Source organism: Phyllostomus discolor, chromosome 4 (genome assembly GCF_004126475.2).
Source record: "Phyllostomus discolor isolate MPI-MPIP mPhyDis1 chromosome 4, mPhyDis1.pri.v3, whole genome shotgun sequence".
Taxonomy (NCBI): domain Eukaryota; kingdom Metazoa; phylum Chordata; class Mammalia; order Chiroptera; family Phyllostomidae; genus Phyllostomus; species Phyllostomus discolor.
Window position 1 is genome coordinate 197420025 of NC_040906.2, and position 19656 is coordinate 197439680.

Here is a 19656-nt window from a genome sequence, read left to right on the forward strand (position 1 = left end):
AGGACTCAGACTAATGATTTGGAACAAGAGGAAATAAACATTCAACCAGAACAGAATGAAGAAATAAGAGTTTAAAAAATCAAGAAAGGCTTAGGAACCTCTGGGACAACTTTAAACATTCCAACATCTGAATTATAGGGGTGCCAGAAGAAGAGGAAGAACAAGAAACTGAAAATTTATTTGAAAAAATAATGAAGGAAAACTTCCCCAACCTGGCAAAGGAAATAGACTTCCAGGAAGTCCAGGAAGCTCAGAGAGTCCCAAAGAAGTTGGACCCAAGGAAGAACACACCAAGATACATCATAATTAAATTACTGAAGACTGAAGATAAGAAGAGAGTCTTAAAAGCAGCAAGAGAAAAGGGGACAGTTACCTACAAAGGAGTTCCCATAAGACTATCAGCTGATTTTTCAAAAGAAATCTTGTAGGCAAAAAGGGGCTGGAAAGAATTATTCCAAGTCATAAAAGGCAAGGACCTACATCCAAGATTACTCTATCCAGCAAAGCTATCATTTACAATGGAAGGGCAGATAAAGTGCTTCCCAGGTAAGGTCAAGTTAAAACAGTTCATCATCACCAAGACCTTGTTATATGAAATGTTAAAGGGACTTATCTAAGAAAAAGAAGATCAAAACTGTGAACAGTAAAATGACAAGAAACTCTCAATTATTAACAGCTAAGCAAAACAACTAAGAAACCTAAAAAACAAAACAAACTAAGCAAACAACTAGAACAAAAACAGAATCACAGAAATGGAGATCAAATGGAGGGTTTTCAGTGGGAAGGGGGTGGGCAGAGAATGGGGAAGAAAGGTACAGGGAATAAGAAGCATACCTGGTAGGTACAAAATACACAGGGGGAGGTTAAGAATAGTATAGGAAATTGAGGAGCCAAAGAACTTACATGTACAACTCATAGACTTGAACCAAGGGGAGCGGGGGGGGGGGGAAATGCTGGAAGGAGGGGAGGTGCAGGGCAGAGGGGGATAAAGGGGAGAAAAAAATGGGACAACTGTAATGGCATAATCAATAAAATACACAAACAGCAAAAAAAAAAAAAAAACAAAACCCAGGGCAAGGCATTTTATACAGAAACAACAACAGAAAGAATGATTAGAAAAAGGGAGAATGGTAGAAAATTGAGTGGAAGCCATTGTTCATCAATTTTGTAAGCAAAAGACATGGTTTACCTTTCACTCAATTATACTGGGAAGATACTGGAGAGTATGAAGCAAGAAAATGATGACTTTATTTATGTTTAAATAGATTATAAGGGAGGACAAGAGTAAAAAGAGGCCAAGTTAAGAGACTACTACAATTAAGCTTGGACTATGTTGGTAACAGTGGTAATAGAGAAAAACAAACAGATTCAGGATATACTCAGAGGTAGAAATTAGATGTACAGGGTATGTGAAAAAAGAATCAAGGATAACTAGGTGGGTAGTGGTGGTGGTATAATATACTAAACTGGGAAAAACTGGAGGGGGCACAAATACAGAGGGGAAGAATTAAAAGTTGTTTACTGGTAACGTTAAGTTAGAAATCCATGTGAAAGGGAAACGCCATTTCTAGAGAGAAATTTGGAAGTCACTTACATAGAGATGGTATTTAAAGCCATGACTAGCTGAAATCACCTACAAAAATATATCTAAAATTAACCTAGCTGTAATAATCTGGGATGTTTGCTTAAAATATAATTTCTACCCTCCAGTGAAGATTTTTAGTTAGTAGACTATGATAGAGCCTAAAAATCCTATTTTTAAGAGCAATCCAAAGTAATTCAGGTGAATTTGGGCGACATTATATTACATGAAGCTGAACATTAAAGTAGGTGCAGGTGTCTCAGTTCTGTCCACTTACTGTCCATCTACTCGTGTTCACAGAAGCACAGAAGGCTAGGACTTACCTCAGAGGATTGCTGTAAGCATTAAATTAGAATTTATGTAAAGCACCTAGTCATAGTAAGCATTCAACAAATGTCAGATCGACTTACACTTCCATTAGCGCTTGAAGGGATCTTGGTGAGGCACTGTGGTGTAGTAGAAATAACATGGGCCCTGTAATCAGACAAACCTGGGTTCAAAGCCTAGCCCTTACACTTATTTTCTGTCTGACCTTGGGCAAGTTAAGTTACTTCATCTAACTAAGCCTTCTTTTTTTTTTCTGCCTTCTAATGACGTTGTGAGGATTAAACAGAATCATGTACATAATGTATTCAAGGTTAAATATGTTGTGTAACACTCATACGGTGGAATCCTAAATAACAGTGAAAATAAATGTTACATGCAATCAACACAGAGGAACCTCAAACATAAAAGCCAACATAGAATACACATAGAATGATTACATTTAACTAAAGATTCCAGAGTAGGAAAAATTTTAAAAAGTACATTGTTTAGGGATATATACATATGTGGTAAAAATATTTAAAAAAGTAAGGAACTGATTACAAAGTTCTAAAATAATGGTTACCTACCCCTGTGGAGGGAAGAAGGGGAAGTGATAGGGGTTTGAAAAGATACTGACAAGCTAGTTCTTAAACTGAATGGTGGGTATGGGGCTTCATTTAAAATTATTTTTTAAATGTTATTTGTCTGACCTATTTCAAAATAACAAAACAGAGTGGTTAACTCAAAAATGATTATTTAGAAATAATTGAATCTAACACACTTTCATTTTAGAAGTCTAAATGTCTGCAGGATTCACCCATGGTTATCCAACAGAGTCAAGATCTGACCCAGGACTTCTGGGTCCTATCCAGTGATATCATCTTCTATTTTACTGCATTAGTAAATTATATTACTATGCACAAATTTTATGATTTTACTCACCACTCTGGTAGTACTTAGAATCATGTGTCCATCTGAAGCCAGTGCAGAGGCCGAAGTCAGTCAATTTAATGTGACCATCACGATCAATCAAAATGTTATCAGGTTTAATATCTCTATGAATAAAACCCATTTTATGAACACTTTCAACTGCACAGGTAAGTTCTGCTATGTAGAATCGTGCCAGATTTTCTGGAAAGATGCCCATTCTAATTAGTAGGCTCATCATATCACCCCCAGGAATGTAGTCCATGACAAAGTATAAATTGTCCTTATCTTGGAATGAATAATACAGACGAACTACCCATTCGTTGTCAGCTTCAGCCAGGATATCTCTCTCAGCTTTAACATGAGCAACCTGATTTCGAAGCAGAACATCTTTCTTTCGAAGAGTTTTTGTTGCATACAATGCCTTAGTATCTACTTTTCTTGCTAGACAGACTTCACCAAATGCTCCTATTCCTAATGTCTTTATCTTCACAAACATAGACTTGTCCATTTTAGCCCTCTTAAGACGGATGTAATTAGACTCTTTTTGGCAAAGCATCTTTCTCATTTGATCCTGGGCATCTTGAGATAATCCAACCTAGGTAAATAAGCTGAATGTTAAATAAGGAATTATTTTCTATACAAAATATTAAGAAACAGCTTGGAAAAACTCAGGCATATATTTAAAGGTTAAATGCATAATAATATTTAATAAAGCATGTTAGAAATCTAGAATATATTTCAGAAAAATTTATCAAAAGTGCAGCTTAAGGGATAGTTAAGAGGATATACAAGGTGAGTATATATGCAGATTCTGCTGTACAGAGCAAGGAGAAGGTAATACCAATAATCAGCTTTCTACTCCTCTCTAATGCAACAAAGGAAGTTCCCAATGTGCAATAACCAAACATCTGTTCACATGCATCCTCATCTACCCCTCCATGCATATTCATCCCAAATTACATGATTAAACTGCCTTCATTATATATTTGTCTTTGTAAAACACCTACGCCTCAAATATTCTTCTTCCCATTTTATTCTTCAAGAAATTCTTTCACTCCAAGTTCATTTATTCTAAAAAATTGATGTATTAAAAAGAGAAGAATTATCTTCTTTAATCTAACTACTGTCAGTCTTTCCTTTTACCTTTGTCAAGACATTAGCGTAAAGGTGGGACTCACAGCCATCACTAACAAAAAATACAAAGGGTTTCTCCTACCTTATTTAAGAGGACAACTTGTGTGATTATAGGGTATCTTTTAGATATTCTGGAACAGTTCAAAGAATAGTCAGTGCGGCTTATGAAGATGCCAAAACACAGATAAAAACCAAAATCAACTTCTAAGTGGACATGAAATACCTGGATTTAGAAGGAAGGAATAGTTTATTTTTGGCCAGCTAATAACTAACTTAAGGGTTAAAAAAGAATAGGAATTTGATTTGAAAAGTAAAGTCTAATTCTAGAAATGCAAGACTAATTAAAACATAGCAACCTCATGCTTCTGTTAGGATGCGCATTTGCATGCAAAATCTTTTAAGGGTGGCGTGCCAGACTTAGTATAGAACTGTTTGTCTTAAAATCTTACTTGCCTACACAGTAATGGAGGCTACAGAAGTCAGCAAAGCTTCCAACACCATAAAAGTTTAAATCAGCTATTAGTGGAAAGTGAAGAGGAAAAAGGAAAAATAAACTAAGAAAATACATACAGACAGACTTTAGTAAGAAATCCTAAGAGCTAAAATATGGATAAGTCATAGATTATCATGGTATTTATCTAACAAAATTCAATTTTTAGCAGAACAACAACACGGTGAAATCAGATTTAGAGAAATAATTTGAAAAGAATAGCTTTAAGTTGTGTGAGGAAATTTCAACACAAATTTAAGCCTCTTGGATTTTGAGTGATAAATGTAATATTAGGAGTCAAACCTTAGAACTGTAAACATGTGGTAAAAATAATGATGATAGGACCACTGTAATATCTAGCGAAGAGATCTATATGGCATCACAACGGACATTAAACTTATTCTGATCTCTTTAGTGGATTTTGATTTCATAATTTCAGCACATTTTTCTAGTTCTAGTACATTATGAAAATGAAATTATATGGGTAAATAACAGAAGGGACATGTCTCTAACATGTTCAAATAAGACCACCCTGATGAATAAACCCACAAGTTCAAAACTATAAGTAAAAATCAATGTTTCATAAATGTATCAAGAGATGAGACTCAGGTATTTCCAGCTCATTTTAAATGTTGTAAGGTAACATGTAAAACCTAAAAAATAACCCTTGTTCCAATTTCCATATAAAGGGATTATGTACACCCTCACTGTAAATTATATTTTTCTTAATTTATTAGAAAAACTTTATTACAGGAAATTCTGAGTAATTCTTGAAGTACTAAAATAAAATGCTACAATCAAAATATTTTAATGTTTACTGACTTTTAAATAATTGATAATATATTTAGCTACAAAAAAAAAAACACTGGACCACAGTATTTTAAAATAAGTACCAAACACATGATCAAGTATAAAAATGGACATTTTAAAAGGTTTTACCCGCATCATTTCATTCTCTAATTGTTTTTTACGATGTAGACGTTGCTGATGAGATTTGAGAACATTTTCTACATGCTGCTCCATATAGAATTTAAATGCCTGAGGAGAATAACTTTGAATACGAGATTCTCGTCGCTCTTCATCTTTCTTGTTTTTTCTAACGGTGATAGGTGAAGTTGTAATCTGTTTCTTTTCTTTATCCCCACTATCAACACTTTCATAACTTTTTTCACCCTCATCTTCCTTGGGCAAACTCGGCTGATCCTCTTTGTTAGGTTTATTGATCGATTCATATGGAACAGATGGGTTTTGGTGTAATAAATGTTTGGGATACGGTGGTGGTGGACCTTGATAGTTTGGAGCTTCAGCAACAGGAGGCATAACAGTCATATTTGAAGTAGTACCCTCAGAAAAAGGACTAGGCTGAACAGTCTGAATTGGCTGTGGTATCCAAGAAGGGTGTGTAGGTGCTAACGCAGTCTGTAGCTCTGGTTTTAATACACGTATGCTTTTCACGGGTTGTTGAATTGGAGCCGGTGTAATAGCAGTGACTGTTGTAGCGGAAGGCTGAGAACTAGCAGAATGACTTGTTCTATTTCCCAATGGGTTATTGAAAGAATTTGACCTCACCGGTCTGTTAGGTTGCCATGTAGGGATTTCATGTCCGGTGCTCGGGGACGACTGGGCTGGAGCTGAAGATGACTGAGGCCAAGTTGTTTGCAGTCCAGGTACACTGATGTTATAAAGTTCCATGTTATGACTATTTCTATTTGGCACCATCATAGATTGAGGAATATTTCCATTTGCATATGACGAAGGAGCAGCAGAGCCCCCTGCTTGTCCATTAGTTGGGGTCAGAGGATATGGAGGGGGTGGCTGCCGATTCACTGCATTAGCAGGGACATTTTGGTGTATCATAAAATCAGTTTGACCACTACCATTCTGAATTCCAGGTCTCCCTGGTGGGAAGTTAAATTTGTTAGAACTCTGCATAATGATTGGTTGTCTTCCAACGGGAACAGAACTAATGCCTCTCTGTCCCTGATTAGGAGGATTCATCGGGGACGTGTTCAGAGGTGGTGGAGGATAGCCCTCCTGCCAGGCTCCAGGTGGAACAGGAGAAATTCGAGAGATCACAAATTCCATATTCCCGGAATAGCGTTTCGTTTGAGAGTTTGGCTCCCACGAGGGGGGAGGTGGAGTTGTACCTCTAGGAGGAGGAGTCTGGCCTCTCGGGGGTGGTGGAGGAGTGACACTCCTTACTTGAGGAGGTGGTGGGGGATTCACTCTCTGTCCATTGCTAGGGTGAGCTTGAGTAAATGCTGTAATACCAGATCCTGACAAAGGTTTTCCTACATCTGTCTGGGAGTTGGGACTTTCAGAACGATAGGCTGCACTTTCTCCTAGTGGTGGGCCATGTCTCTGAGGAACTAAGGATTCTTTAGAACCTTTCCAGCTTTGTCTGCGATTAACTGATGGTTGCGCACTCCCTATGATCATAAAACAGAGAAAAAAACATTTTAACCTCTTAGTTTTGAAAAATTTAGCTTGGAATTCTGACACTACTAAATAATAATTCTTTCAAGAACTATAAAAATCAAATTTCAGTAAGTGGTTTTATTTTACCTTTTAACATTTTATTTATTTTTGACTAGGTAATACATTCTCATAACTCAAAATTCAAAAGGTACAAAAGAATACCCACCTCTGTACCTTAGCCAACTAGTTTCCTTCCTTGAAAGTAACCAATCTCATCAATAAAATAGTTTAGGGAAACACAAGTAAATAATGTACCTCCTATATATATTATTGTGTCTTGCTCTTTTCATTAAAAAATTGAAGATGGTAGCCCTGACTGGTATAGCTCAGTGGATTGAGCACAGGCTGTGAACCAAAGGGTCACCAGTTCAATTCCCAGTGAAGGCTGAGGGCCAGGCCCCCAGGGAGGGCCACATGAGAGGCAATCACACACTGACATTTCTCTCCCTCTCTCTAAAAATAAATAAAATCTTTTTAAAAATTAAAGATTCTGTATCAGTATATAAAGTGTTTTCACTCTTAAAAAATGTTATCACAGTTTTTCACTGTACAGATACACCTAAATTTAATCAGTTCCCCTACTGATGGATATTAAGGTTGTTTCTAGTCTTTTTTTTTTTTTAAAGATTTTATTTATTTTTAGAGTGGGAAGGGAGAGGGAGGGGGAGGGAGGGGGAGGGAGGGGGAGGGAGGGAGAGGGAGAGAGAAAGAGAGAGAGAGAGAGAGAAACATCAATGTGCGGTTGCTGGGGGCCATGGCCTGCAACCTAGGCATGTGCCCTGACTGGGAATCGAACCTGCTATGCCTGGTTCGCAGCCCGTGCTCAATCCACTGAGCTACGCCAGCCAGGGCATTTCTAGTCTTTTTTCAAACAAAAAACCAGCAGGGCATTATTAGCTGAACGTTAAATAAGGTGTGAATTTTACACATTCTCTTTAATGGAATTTTCAAATAAGTGTAATAGACAAGACAATATATGATATAAAAAGAAGTACATAAAATAGTCTGGCCACTTGGAAAAAGATATATAATACATTATATAAAATACATATAAAATAAATTTGTATGAGACATAGTATAAAAACATAAATTGATACATTCTAGAAGGATTAAACATTTAAGTGTTAAAGATGAAACCCTGCAAGTACTGGGAAAAAACAATTGATCGTTCAATAATATTGGCATGCCTCTTTGGAAGGTCTTCCCAAGTATAACAAAGGTAGAGAATATACAGTAAAATACTAACAGATCTAAACACATAAAACACTTATCACCATCAAAACAAAACAAAACAGAAAGATCCACAAATTTGAAAAGTCAACATCATCCTGGGAGAAAACATATTTAATAACACATATGAGAAAAAAGTAGTTTATGTTCAGAATGTACAGTTGACACTACAGTTCATCTAGGCTGGCTGGATCTTGGGTCTATGACTTCAGGGGAAGTCATTACTCCGGGCAAGCTGGGCAAGTCCTCTGGCCACCTTTCTCAGATAGTCAGCTGAGGCTAAATATACCACATGACTCATGAAGCTTTTTACCAGTTAAAACGTAAGACACTGCAACCCTAGAGTAGACTGCCATCCCTGTGGTTCTGTACCTCCCATAAAGCTCTGTGTTCTCCCACCTCCCACTTGCCACAACTGCCCTCCAGACATGCTCTGCTTTACAACCGGCAAATGCTCCTGTGTCATTAACCCCTGCTCCAACCTCCTTCCCACCATCTCCTTACAGCTGGTTATCTTCTGCTGACATTACTTTCCTTTCAGCCCTTTGTAATTAACATTATCTTTAAAAATAAATTGGCTAGCTTAGTGGATTGAGTGCAGGCTGCGAACCAAAGTGTCGCAGGTTCGATTCCCAGTCGGGGTACATGCCTGGGTTGCAGGCCATGACCCCCAGAAACCGCACATAGATGTTTCTCTCTCTCTCTCTCTCTCTCTCTCCCTCCCTTCTCTCACTGAAAATAGACAAAATCTTTAAAAATAATAATAATAAAATAAATTGGCTAAAATGTGCGATTCCACCTCTTTGCTCTCCATTCTTGTTTCCTGATCATTGCTTTCCTTTACACTCTTTTTTAAAAAGCCAGTTCTTTGGAACCCGTGCTTTCTAGGAAGGTGCATTCATTTCTCTTACCTAATGAACTCTTGCTTGCTCGCCCTCAATCACAGGTCACCTTGGTCTACCCCAAGCCTTGCCAATTGCCAACATTCTATAATGTTAACACCCACATGGGCAAACCATCCGTAACCCTTACCTCTCAGTTTCTCCATTCCATCTCAAATATCACTCCTAAGATCACATTTACAAATTTGATGCCATCCATATCTACTTCTTTTTCAAAATCACTAATTATTTATATTCTCAGACAACTTCTCTTTCTCATATTTTACTACTACTGCAAATGTTCTTCAACCTCATCAGGACCCATCAACCCCTATTTCATCAGTCCTCTTTCCTTGTGACACACTGTAACCAATTCAAATCCATGACATCACTTCTTTCCTCCCACTGTTTTCCCTTTCTCCTCACCTCACTTCTGTTAGTTCATTAAATATTTACTGAGCACCTATATGCCAGGCACTGCCCTAAGCAATCCAAGATAACATCCTTGGTCCCAAGGAACCTATACTCTTGATGGAGAAGACTGACAATAAACAAGTACATAAATAAACAAGGTTACATCCAGGTATTATAATTGCTATATGCAAGAAAAACAAATGGTGTCAAATGATACAGAGTAACAAGACAACAGAGAGGGATGAGCCAGGGGTAAAAGGCTTCACTAAGGACATGACACATGATCTAAGTCTGAGCGAAAGTCCTGAGATGGGAGCTTGGTATATAACAAGAACAAAAAGAAACACAGTATGGCAGGAGAGCCTTAAGTGAGGGAAGTAGTGATACTAGATGAAGTCTGAGATTAACAAAGCCATGGAGAGGAGTTTGAAGGAATGAGAGGCCAGCAAAGGCAGAGAAAGAATATGCTGTGATTAAGGATTTAAATTACCCTTTCAGCAATATTCTGAACTTCCTTTTGCTCTCTTTCTTATTTTGTATTTGTTTAGTAAATCTCCAGTTATTGGAAGATTCCTGCTAGAGAAGGTGATGTAAAGGGCAGATTGATTCCACCATAAATTCATGATCAGCATCATGAAATAAATGGCCTCAGCACTGCCAGGAAATCCCACTGTTTCTTTTGGTCTCCACTATGACTCTTGTCAGTCTCCTCAAATTGCCTGCTCCATTCCTCACCCATCACTCTTAGCAGACAACTTGGTTTTATACTTTAGAAAAAAATGAAGTCATCAGAAAGGAATTCTTTACCTTTCCTATGTAACCTAGGCCCATATGCCCATTAGAAAAAATGGCTGTTTCACTTCCTATGCAAAGCTAATAATTCCTCATCCTATGCTTTGAATCCTTTCCTCTCCAAGCTTCTTGAGAACCATACTTGATCTTTCTCTCCTGAATATTTACTTTCATCCTCTTAAGTGGAGTGTTATAATTATCTTTTAAATTTGCCTAAAGTCTTTTCTATTCAAGGAAAATAGTAAGACCCTCCCTCCCTCCCTCCCATATAGGCAACTTCCTCAAAGTATTGGTGCTGGTGCACAAACTGATATCGGCCCATTGGAGATAAGTATGGAGGTTCAGTAAAAATTTAGACTTAACAGAAATTTGACAGATAATTTGTCTGTTAAAATTTGGTAATAAAATATTTGGACTTATATTTGGTATGTAGTCAAAACTGTAATTTTTCTAATAATTCATCAGTATTATTTTTTTAATAAAGATTTTATTTATTCATTTTTAGAGAAGGAGAAAAACATCAGTGTGTGGTTGCCCCTCATGTGCCCCGTACTGGGGACCTGGCCTGAAACCCAGGCATGTGCCCTGACAGAGAATCAAACTCTCGACCCTTTGGTTCACAGCCTGCACTCAATCCACTGAGCTACACAAGCCAGGGCAGTATTGTATTTTATAAAATTACTAATCTGTACTTAATTGAAAATGAACAAAAATTAAAGGATCTTCATCACAGACAGGATGTACTACTCTTGCTAATGTCCTCACTGTATCCTTATAGAAAAACTTCTCAAAGAATATTGTCTATACTTGATTTCTTTATTTCACATCCATTTATCTGAATTATGATCCTATGGCTGAACAAAAAAAGTTACTCCACATATTATGGGCTGAATTGTGTCCCTAAAATTCAGTAAGTTCTAACTCCCAGTACCTCAGAATGTGATTGTATTTGAAGATAGGACCTTTAAAGAGGTAAAGGTAAATAAGGTCACAGGGTAAGCCTTAATCAAACATACTGGGATCCTTATAGGAAGAGAAAATCCAGACAAAGAGAAAGGCACCAGACACATGTGCATGCAGAGGGATGACCACATGAAGACCCAGTTAGAAGGTGGTCACCTGCAAGCCATGGAGAGAGAAACCAAATCTGCTGCCTCCTTGAACTTGAACTTCTGGACCCCACAACAGAGAGACATTAAATGTTATTTAGAACACTCACTCTGCAGCATTTTGTTATAGCAGCCCTGGCAAACTAATGTACCGTGTCACTAAAGCCAATAAGATATTTTCTAGTCCTCACCGTGGTCAAGCTCTCTTTCCTTCTATTCCCTCCCTTTCTTTAACATTCTCTTCAACACGCAGGGGTGTCAAACTCATTTTCACCAGGGGCCACATCAGCCTGGCAGTTGCCTTCAAAGGGCCGAAATAATTTTAGGACTGTATAAATGTAACTACTCCTCAACTATTAAGGAGCTGAAATTACATTCAGCCCTTTGAAAGCAACCGTGATGTCAATGTGGCCCCTGGTGAAAATGACTTTGACACCCCTGCAATAGGCTTTCAAGACACTAAAAACCTTATTGGTTTTTTAACTTCCTTATTAGCTAAATGTTCTGTCTTCTTTACAGGCATATCATTTCCTACCAGCTACAAAGCAATAAGCTTGGTTCTAGTCGATTCTGTCATTTTTGTCTATGTTACCTCCTTTAGGTAATCTATTTCTTTTGCAAGGCTAATACAAAAACTAAATATATCTAGCTTGTTTCTTACTTGACACCCTCAACTGGATAACTCAGTGAACGTAACTCATATTCATGTCTACAACCAGGCTCATGACCTTTCCCCATGACCTGTTCTTTTAGTATTCTCTTCCACAATGCAGTATATCACCATCCATCTATTTTCTACACCAAAAGCGTAAAAGTCATCCGTCTCCAGTATCATTGCCCACATGTAATCTATTACTAAGTCTATGTCAATTTCACTCTTCCCATCTGTCTTAATTCAGTCACTTTTCTCCGCTGCCATTGCCCCAGTCCAGATCACTTTCATTTCCTGTGAACTACTGTATCTCTTATCAAATCTACCCAGATATCATCCCTTGCTCTCTCTAATCTGTTCTTCATCTACTGCAGCCACTTTCTAAAAACACAAATCAAATTTTGTCATCACCCTGCTTGAAATGTTCCGTAACTTTCTGCTGCTCTCAGGGTAAAATCAAGACAGTCTCACATAGTCGGAGCCCTACATACTTCTCCAGTCATATCTCATACTCTTTTTACAGTGTTCTAGCCACTGTTATTTCTTTAAACGTGCTATCAAACCCTGCTCAAGAGGCCATGTGTGCCCTGGCTGGCGTAGCTCAGTGGATTGAGCGCGAGCTGGGAACCAAAGTGTCCCAGGTTCAATTCCCAGCCAGGGTACATTCCTGGGTTGCAGGCCATGACCCCCAGCAACTGCACATTGATGTTTCTCTCTCTCTCTTCCCCTCTCTCTCTCTCCCTCCCTTCCCTCTCTAAAAATAAATAAATAAAACCAAAAAAAAAAAAAGAGGCCATGTGTAAGGACACTCTTCCTCACTAAAGCTACTACCCCCTTGACTTTCTTTAGATATCAGCTCTAGTATTATTTTTGCAGGAAGGTTTTCTCTGATCTTTTTGACAAGGTCAAAAATCTATATATTATGAGAGTCCACATCCCCTCTTCATCACAACTATGTAGTCATAATTCTACATGTATTTGTGTAAGTATTTGATCTTCTTTACAAAATGTCAGCTCTACAAAAGGGCAAGAACTTTATACCCAATGCCCAGCAAAGGGCCTGAAACAGTGGTTGGTGACTAAAAACGTGTTGAATGAAAAGAAAAATTAATAAATGAGTCCTCTTATAAATTAATTTTAAAAACCCACATTTAACCAAGAATTAAATTGCCAATTCAAAAATAACCTATAAACAAATGTTTGACCCCACCAGTGATTCAAGAAATGTGAATGTACAATAAGATAGTATTTCTACAACTATTAAATATATAAAAATTATAATACCTAGGGCTTACAAATATAGGCCTTCTCATACTAAACTGACCAGGAGAATATAAGGTAGTAACAACTTTCTGAGAGCAAAATCTAAGAGAAAACTTACATTTTTCAAGTCTTTAAAAATTTAACAAAATCACCAGGAATGTACAAATATTTAGGTACAAGAACATTTAAAGCAAGGCTGTCTATAATAGCAAACAAAAAAAGAAAGAAAAAGGAAACAAGACAAATGTAAAACTGAGAGACTGGTTACATAAAGTATGTGATAAATCTATTTTAATGTAGCTATTAATCTCATTCTACTTAATATCAAAGAAAGTTACATATGGTATATTAAGTGAACAAAGTAGGTTTTAGTATGACCTGTTTTGGGTTTTTTTGATTAAAGAAAAGAATCGAAATATACACGTATAAATCCACTCAGGTTTTCCACAGGAAAAAAGACTGAGAAACAAAACACACCAAAATCTTGTGGGTATTAATAGTGTTTTCTTTTCACTTATTACCTTCTAAATATTCTTTGATGAACATGTTTTACTCTTATAATAAAAAATAGTATGAATAATATCTGTGGTTAAAAAGAAATATTTCAGTTGCAATATAACCAATTAAGTAGTTCTCAAGGTAGACTGCTACCTCTCAGAATTACCTACGGAACTTTAGGGCCCATCCTCTTATTCATTTGCATTGCATGACACTATAACCTTATTCTAATTTGAGACTTTCGCTCACTGTGATGCCTTTAACAATTTCTGAGACTAAGGACTTGATATACCTACATGTTAAAACAATGCTATAAAATAAGAGAGGAGGGGGAAAGATTTGATTAATCACCTGGTTTCAAACTGGCATTAACAGGTCTGGCAGCTGCTGTAACCATCTGTTCCCGTCGAGGATCTTGGTAACTCATTTTACTAATGAATTCAATTGCAGCTTCTATACTTCTATTATTAGTTTTCTGGAGAGCTTGTATAACCATATCCTGATATGAAATTTGAAAAAAAGAAAATTTAAATTTTGTAATTAACAAGAGGGAAAGAGCACTGTGAGTTCCATTAGAAAAATTCATAATTATGAAGAACAGCATCCTAAACCATAATATTCGTGTCCTATGTGTAAAACTACTAAAAAAATCCATACACTCTCAAATTACTAAAGAAAACAAAACAAACCCTCAAATCCTTCAATTGCTTAGTATTTTCACTTCTATGTAACATTACTTTTTTCTTCTGGAATTAACTTCTTCCAGATATAATCATAGTGATATGATACTAATTACTTCCCATTCTTAATTTCATTCTTATATGAACAGAGACTATCAGATTGTTAAAAATGTATCATTTTTGATTTTCAAAATACTGCAAACCACGCTTTTGTACTGTTAAAGCATTTTATTAAGCGTCTTTGCCATTGTGTTTACTAGTAAAACAAAGCTATAAAGTTCTGGTTCCTATCGTCCTTGGGTTTACGTTTTCAGAGAACTTTATTTACAAGGACATAAATATGGGACAAATGATAAAAGAAAAACACCTAGACTACATATGATTACGTGATGAAGACTTTAAGAGGCAAGATGGCATGATGGAAAAACCAGAGTTTGAAATGAAAAAGAACTGAGTTTGAGTGCCAGCAGCCCCACATTACTATGCTTTTGCTTTTCCTGCTCATAAGCAAAAGTACACTCCCATGATTGTAGATTTGTGTGCCCCACTTTCAGAACCGTGTGAACTTTGGCAAGTTATTTAACATTGCAGAGCTCAATTCCTTCATCTATAATGGACTCACAGAGTTGATGTGAGGATTAAATAAAGAAACATGTAAAAGCACATAAGCACAGTGCCTGGAGCTCAGATGTGGGTTGTCTTCCTGCTCTGCTCCTTGTTCTTTATGTTTTATGTAAATATAAATTACACACCTACATGCAGAAGTATACTGATATGCATTTTTCAAGAGGCAGGCTACTTACTTGTCCTAGTGGATTTAGTATTTCGAACAATATTTTTAAATGAGAAATGAGTAAGACTAATGGTTGAACAGATGATCCTGCTATATGAAATGGCTGGAGATGAGAATGAGACCCATCAAAAAAAGTTGTGGCAGAGACTTGTTGTCCACTCGAGATCCATTCTCCCTTTCTTGGAAAATGTTAATGAGTAGGTAGAAGTTTTCCTTATAGCTACATTGGCCCCATGATAATTCCGACCAATAAGACAAAAGAAAAGATTTCTGGAAGAATGTTGCTATCACTGCTTTAGGTACTTACTGGTCCTTCTTATGTCCTATTTCCTAGGCAATACATGCTACCTGTTCTAGAGCATGTTGCCACCAAGAAGGAAAATTCAAGAAACTTCCAAGTCATTGGTTTTGAAACCTTTAAAGGTCTGAACCAATGCTAGTTATATAAATTGAGTCACCATTTTGTTTAAAGTATTATTTGGATTGGGAAGTTTTTGCCCTGGCTGGTGAGGCTCAGTGGATTGAGCGCTGGCCTGTGAGCCAAAGGATTTCCAGTTTGATTCCCAGCCAGGGAGCATGCCTGGGTTGCGGCTGGGTCCTAAGTAAGGGATGCACGAGAAGCAACCACACATTGATGTTTCTCTCCCTCTCTCTTTGTCCCTCCCTTCCCCTCTCTCTAAAAATAAATAAATAAAATCTTTAAAAAAAATTAAGTATTATTTGGATTTTTGTTACAGCAACCAAACACAATAGTTAACCGATACAAAGATACAGTGCTGGTCACATTTTATGCCAATTGGACTCTGCAAATTTGTAATAAGGAATCACTTTATATACAAATATGAAATAGTAAAAGTCACCCCAAATTAAAATTCATCAGGGAGTGCTTAACTTTACAACTGGTTAAGTCAAGTGAACTGTGACTATATTTAGGCTATTATGCCATGGCAGTACCATCTCAGTTGGTAAGAAAATTGGTACCCACCATCCTTTTTCAATATATTGTGAGAGCTGTATTCTTGTAAAATGCACCAGAATTTCAGCCTGTAATGCTAGTGATAATTATGCTGGCTTTAAGTCTTCAATATACAAAGTGGGGCAAAAGTAGATTTACAATCATGAGTACATGACAGAGTTTATTCTTGTATTATTTTTTATTAATTATTGTTATATTCCATATGAACAACGGTAAATCTACTTTTGCCCCACCCTGTATATGTTCAAATATTTTTACATCAGTAACAGTATTAACCAAGTGTTCCTTAATGCTTGGGAGTGTGTGTGCTAGTGTGAAAAAGAGCACCCTCAAATCAGTAACTTTTGAACAGAAGCCTTATGTGATTGGAAAAAAACTTTCCACATTACTATGCTTTTGCTTTTCATGCTTAGAAGCAAAAATACACTCTAGTGATTGTAGACTTACGTGTCCCCAAAACACATCAATCCTATTTAACATTTATTCCTATGAGGAAATTATTCTTGAAATGTTTGAGAGGTTTTAATTTTATAGAGCACCAGAAATACATCCTCTAAAAACTGTAACTGCCTTGAAATTGGCATAACTAAAATAATAGAGCTTATGAGATGATACGAACAATGAAGTGAAAACTGGTAAGAATTTTTAAGTGCCAAGCTGAGATCTTGAATAAATTCTGCAATATATAGGAAGCTATCAGAATCAGTGATTCAAGGAGGTAGTACACGTAAATTGGTGATATAAATATTCTTTATATCACCATGGATATAAGTAATACCATACCTTCATTATTTGGACAAATGAGGATCAATAAATATCTAAATGCTTATAGTAAAGCAACTTTGCTGAAGCAGTTACTAATGTCATAAGGTGACAACTTTGAAATGGGTGATTGTAATAAAGCTAACATATCTTTGTAATGCAAAGTAATTATTATTGCTAATGCATAAAAGAACAGGGCATTGACCAATGCCTTTGATTTCTTAAAACAGTCTATACTGGAAAGAGTTTTTAAGTTCTTTATAAGTATAGAATATGTTTGCTATGATCACTATCCTGACTGCTGGGTTCACACATAAATACACACATGACTACTGAGGTAACTTAATCTGACAGAACACATTACCACTTAAGGACCTATATAGGCATGTGATTTTCTAAACTCTCCCTAGCAATACATAAAAAAAGTAAGAGCAATAATTCAGCTGTGTCTTTATTCTATGCCTTTTGGCTAAAGGATTAGGAAGAAAGCATAGACCTCTACATAATCTCCATTCGAGCCATTCTCTGAATCCCCCAACTACTAAACAAGAAAACATCCCAGGTCTTCTACTCCTCCTCTCTCTACTTTCTGATACAAACTCAATATTTTTAAAAACACATATGCATGAAAAAGATGGCAAGTAATATTAATCAAAGGGATGAATAAAGTGAGCCAGAAAAAATAATCATTTTTCTTCCTTGTTTAATTGTAAATCTCCCTTTTCAAATTCTTTACTATAATGCAAACTTAGGCTCTCATTTTCTTAATTAAGTATACAGATATCTGAAAATGTGGTCACCAACATATTAACAATAGTGAAGGAATTTTAAGGGTGGTTATCTTTGTGTTATGAAACTGAAGGTCCTGGCTGGTGTAGCTCAGTGGATGGAGCGCGGCTGGGAACCAAAGTATCCCAGGTTCGATTCCCAGCCAGGGTACATTCCTGGGTTGCAGGCCATAACCCCCAGCAACCGCACATTGATCTCTCTCTCTCTCTCTCTCTCTCCCTCCCTCTCCCTCCCTCCCTCCTTTCCCTCTCTAAAAATAAATAATAAGTAAAATCTTAAAAAAAAAAAAAAAGAAACTGAAGGTAATGTTCAGTTCTTTTTCATACTTTTTAAGTTTTAACAGGGAACAGCTATTACTTTTACAATTAGGAGAAAAGTTCCTACAATTTTTTGAAGATTTTATTTATTTATTTTTTAGAGAGAGGGGAAGGAAAGCAGAAAGAGAGGAAGAGAAACATCAGTGTGTGGTTGCCCCTCACATGCCCCTAGTTGGGGACCTGGCCCGCAACCCAGGCATGTGCCCTGACTGGGAATCAAACTGACAACCCTTTGGTTTGCAGACCCATGCTCAATCCACTGGGCTGCACCAGCCAGGGCTGGTTCCTATAATTTTAAAGAAAATATAGTTAATGCTTGGTTATTCACATTTAGTTATATTTTCCATAGCCAATTTTTGTCTAAAATGATTTATGCACCTAAAATGTTCAAATAAAGAATATGATTATAGAAAATAAATTGTATTAATAACCTGAACAAAATACAGTTAAATATATGTGTTGTGAAGAACTTTTTAAATGAGTTCTGAAAGTCAATACTAAAGACCTGAATAGAAATTTCATTAAAATAAATCTGATATTCTTAGAGATTAATCAACAAATTTTGAGCTTTTGTGAATTTGGCATTTGGATCTGAGAGTGCTATAAATATAACTGTTTAATGAAATCCCTGATTCTATTTCTTTCTGTGTAGTATAAACTTAAAACTCCATATCCTTAGAGCTGTCATTCCACATCAGCCCCTTAGCTCCCAAGAGCTCCTGTCCCAGTGTCCTGACTCGGCCCTCACCTGGGGCGTTCTTCAACTGCACTTCCACTCTGACTTCATGGCCTGACCTTTTAAATTCCAGAAACCACAGAGAAAACTAAAGAAATAATGATTATTTTGTTTTAATAATTAATGGAATTGTGAACAATATTCTTTGCTGGTAAAATATACAAATTTACATACATGTAATATTCTCTCAAAGGAAACATTTAGGCAGGAGATCACCAAAAACGTGTAATGTAGTACAGAGTAAAAAAATCCTTTTGTTTTTAAAAGCTTACCTCATCGAACCCAGCAGCTTGTAAATCTTGAAACATTTGTGGATTAACCTCTGAAGCACATCGACTTGTTTCATTTGCAAATGGTTGTAGAGAGTTTCGAATTTCCAGCAAGGCTTTATGATGAGTCCCAAATTTGGGAGGATTTCTGACTTGTCGAGGATCTTCAATTGACATTTTACTCATGTTATGCTCAGCTTTTGTGGCATCGGATGGTTTGGATAAATTCCTAAGGGATTCCCGAATTTCTTGCAACATTTGCCGGCTGCTGCCAGTGTAACTACTGGCAGGAAAAGTCTTAGGCCTCATTTGCCTATATCCTTCTGGCTTTTCACTTCTCTTCATGAAAACATCTATGTATATATAACCCACACAAGAGACTTTTGGAGCCACCTAATAAATTCAGAGCCTTCTCTTGAGCAAAACTGCAAAAGATCCTTTGCAGAAGTCCTCAGGAATGTTAAAATTCTTTACAATTTAAATAATTAACCCTATAAAAGAAAAAAATAAATGAAATCTATAAGGTAATTAACAGATAAACTAGTTCCATGAATGAGGGGGGGGTCAGGGGAATA

The 19656-nt window shown here is 36.6% G+C and overlaps 1 protein-coding gene across 3 annotated transcripts in view; it reads right to left on the minus strand.

Moving 5' to 3' along the window:
• The window catches only part of LATS1 (large tumor suppressor kinase 1), a 41662-nt gene that overhangs the window by 14190 nt on the left and 7816 nt on the right, over window positions 1-19656 (minus strand). Inside the window, exons 2-6 of one of the 3 annotated variants that reach the window (XM_036024880.1) lie at window positions 19085-19572; window positions 14111-14258; window positions 5382-6871; window positions 2831-3413; window positions 1993-2056 (exon numbers count right to left, since the gene is read on the minus strand). In XM_036024880.1, coding sequence (XP_035880773.1) covers window positions 1993-2056; window positions 2831-3413; window positions 5382-6871; window positions 14111-14258; window positions 19085-19426 — 2627 coding nt within the window. In that variant the 5' untranslated portion in view covers window positions 19427-19572. The other 2 variants (XM_028510921.1, XM_036024881.1) reach the window with 2 other exon arrangements.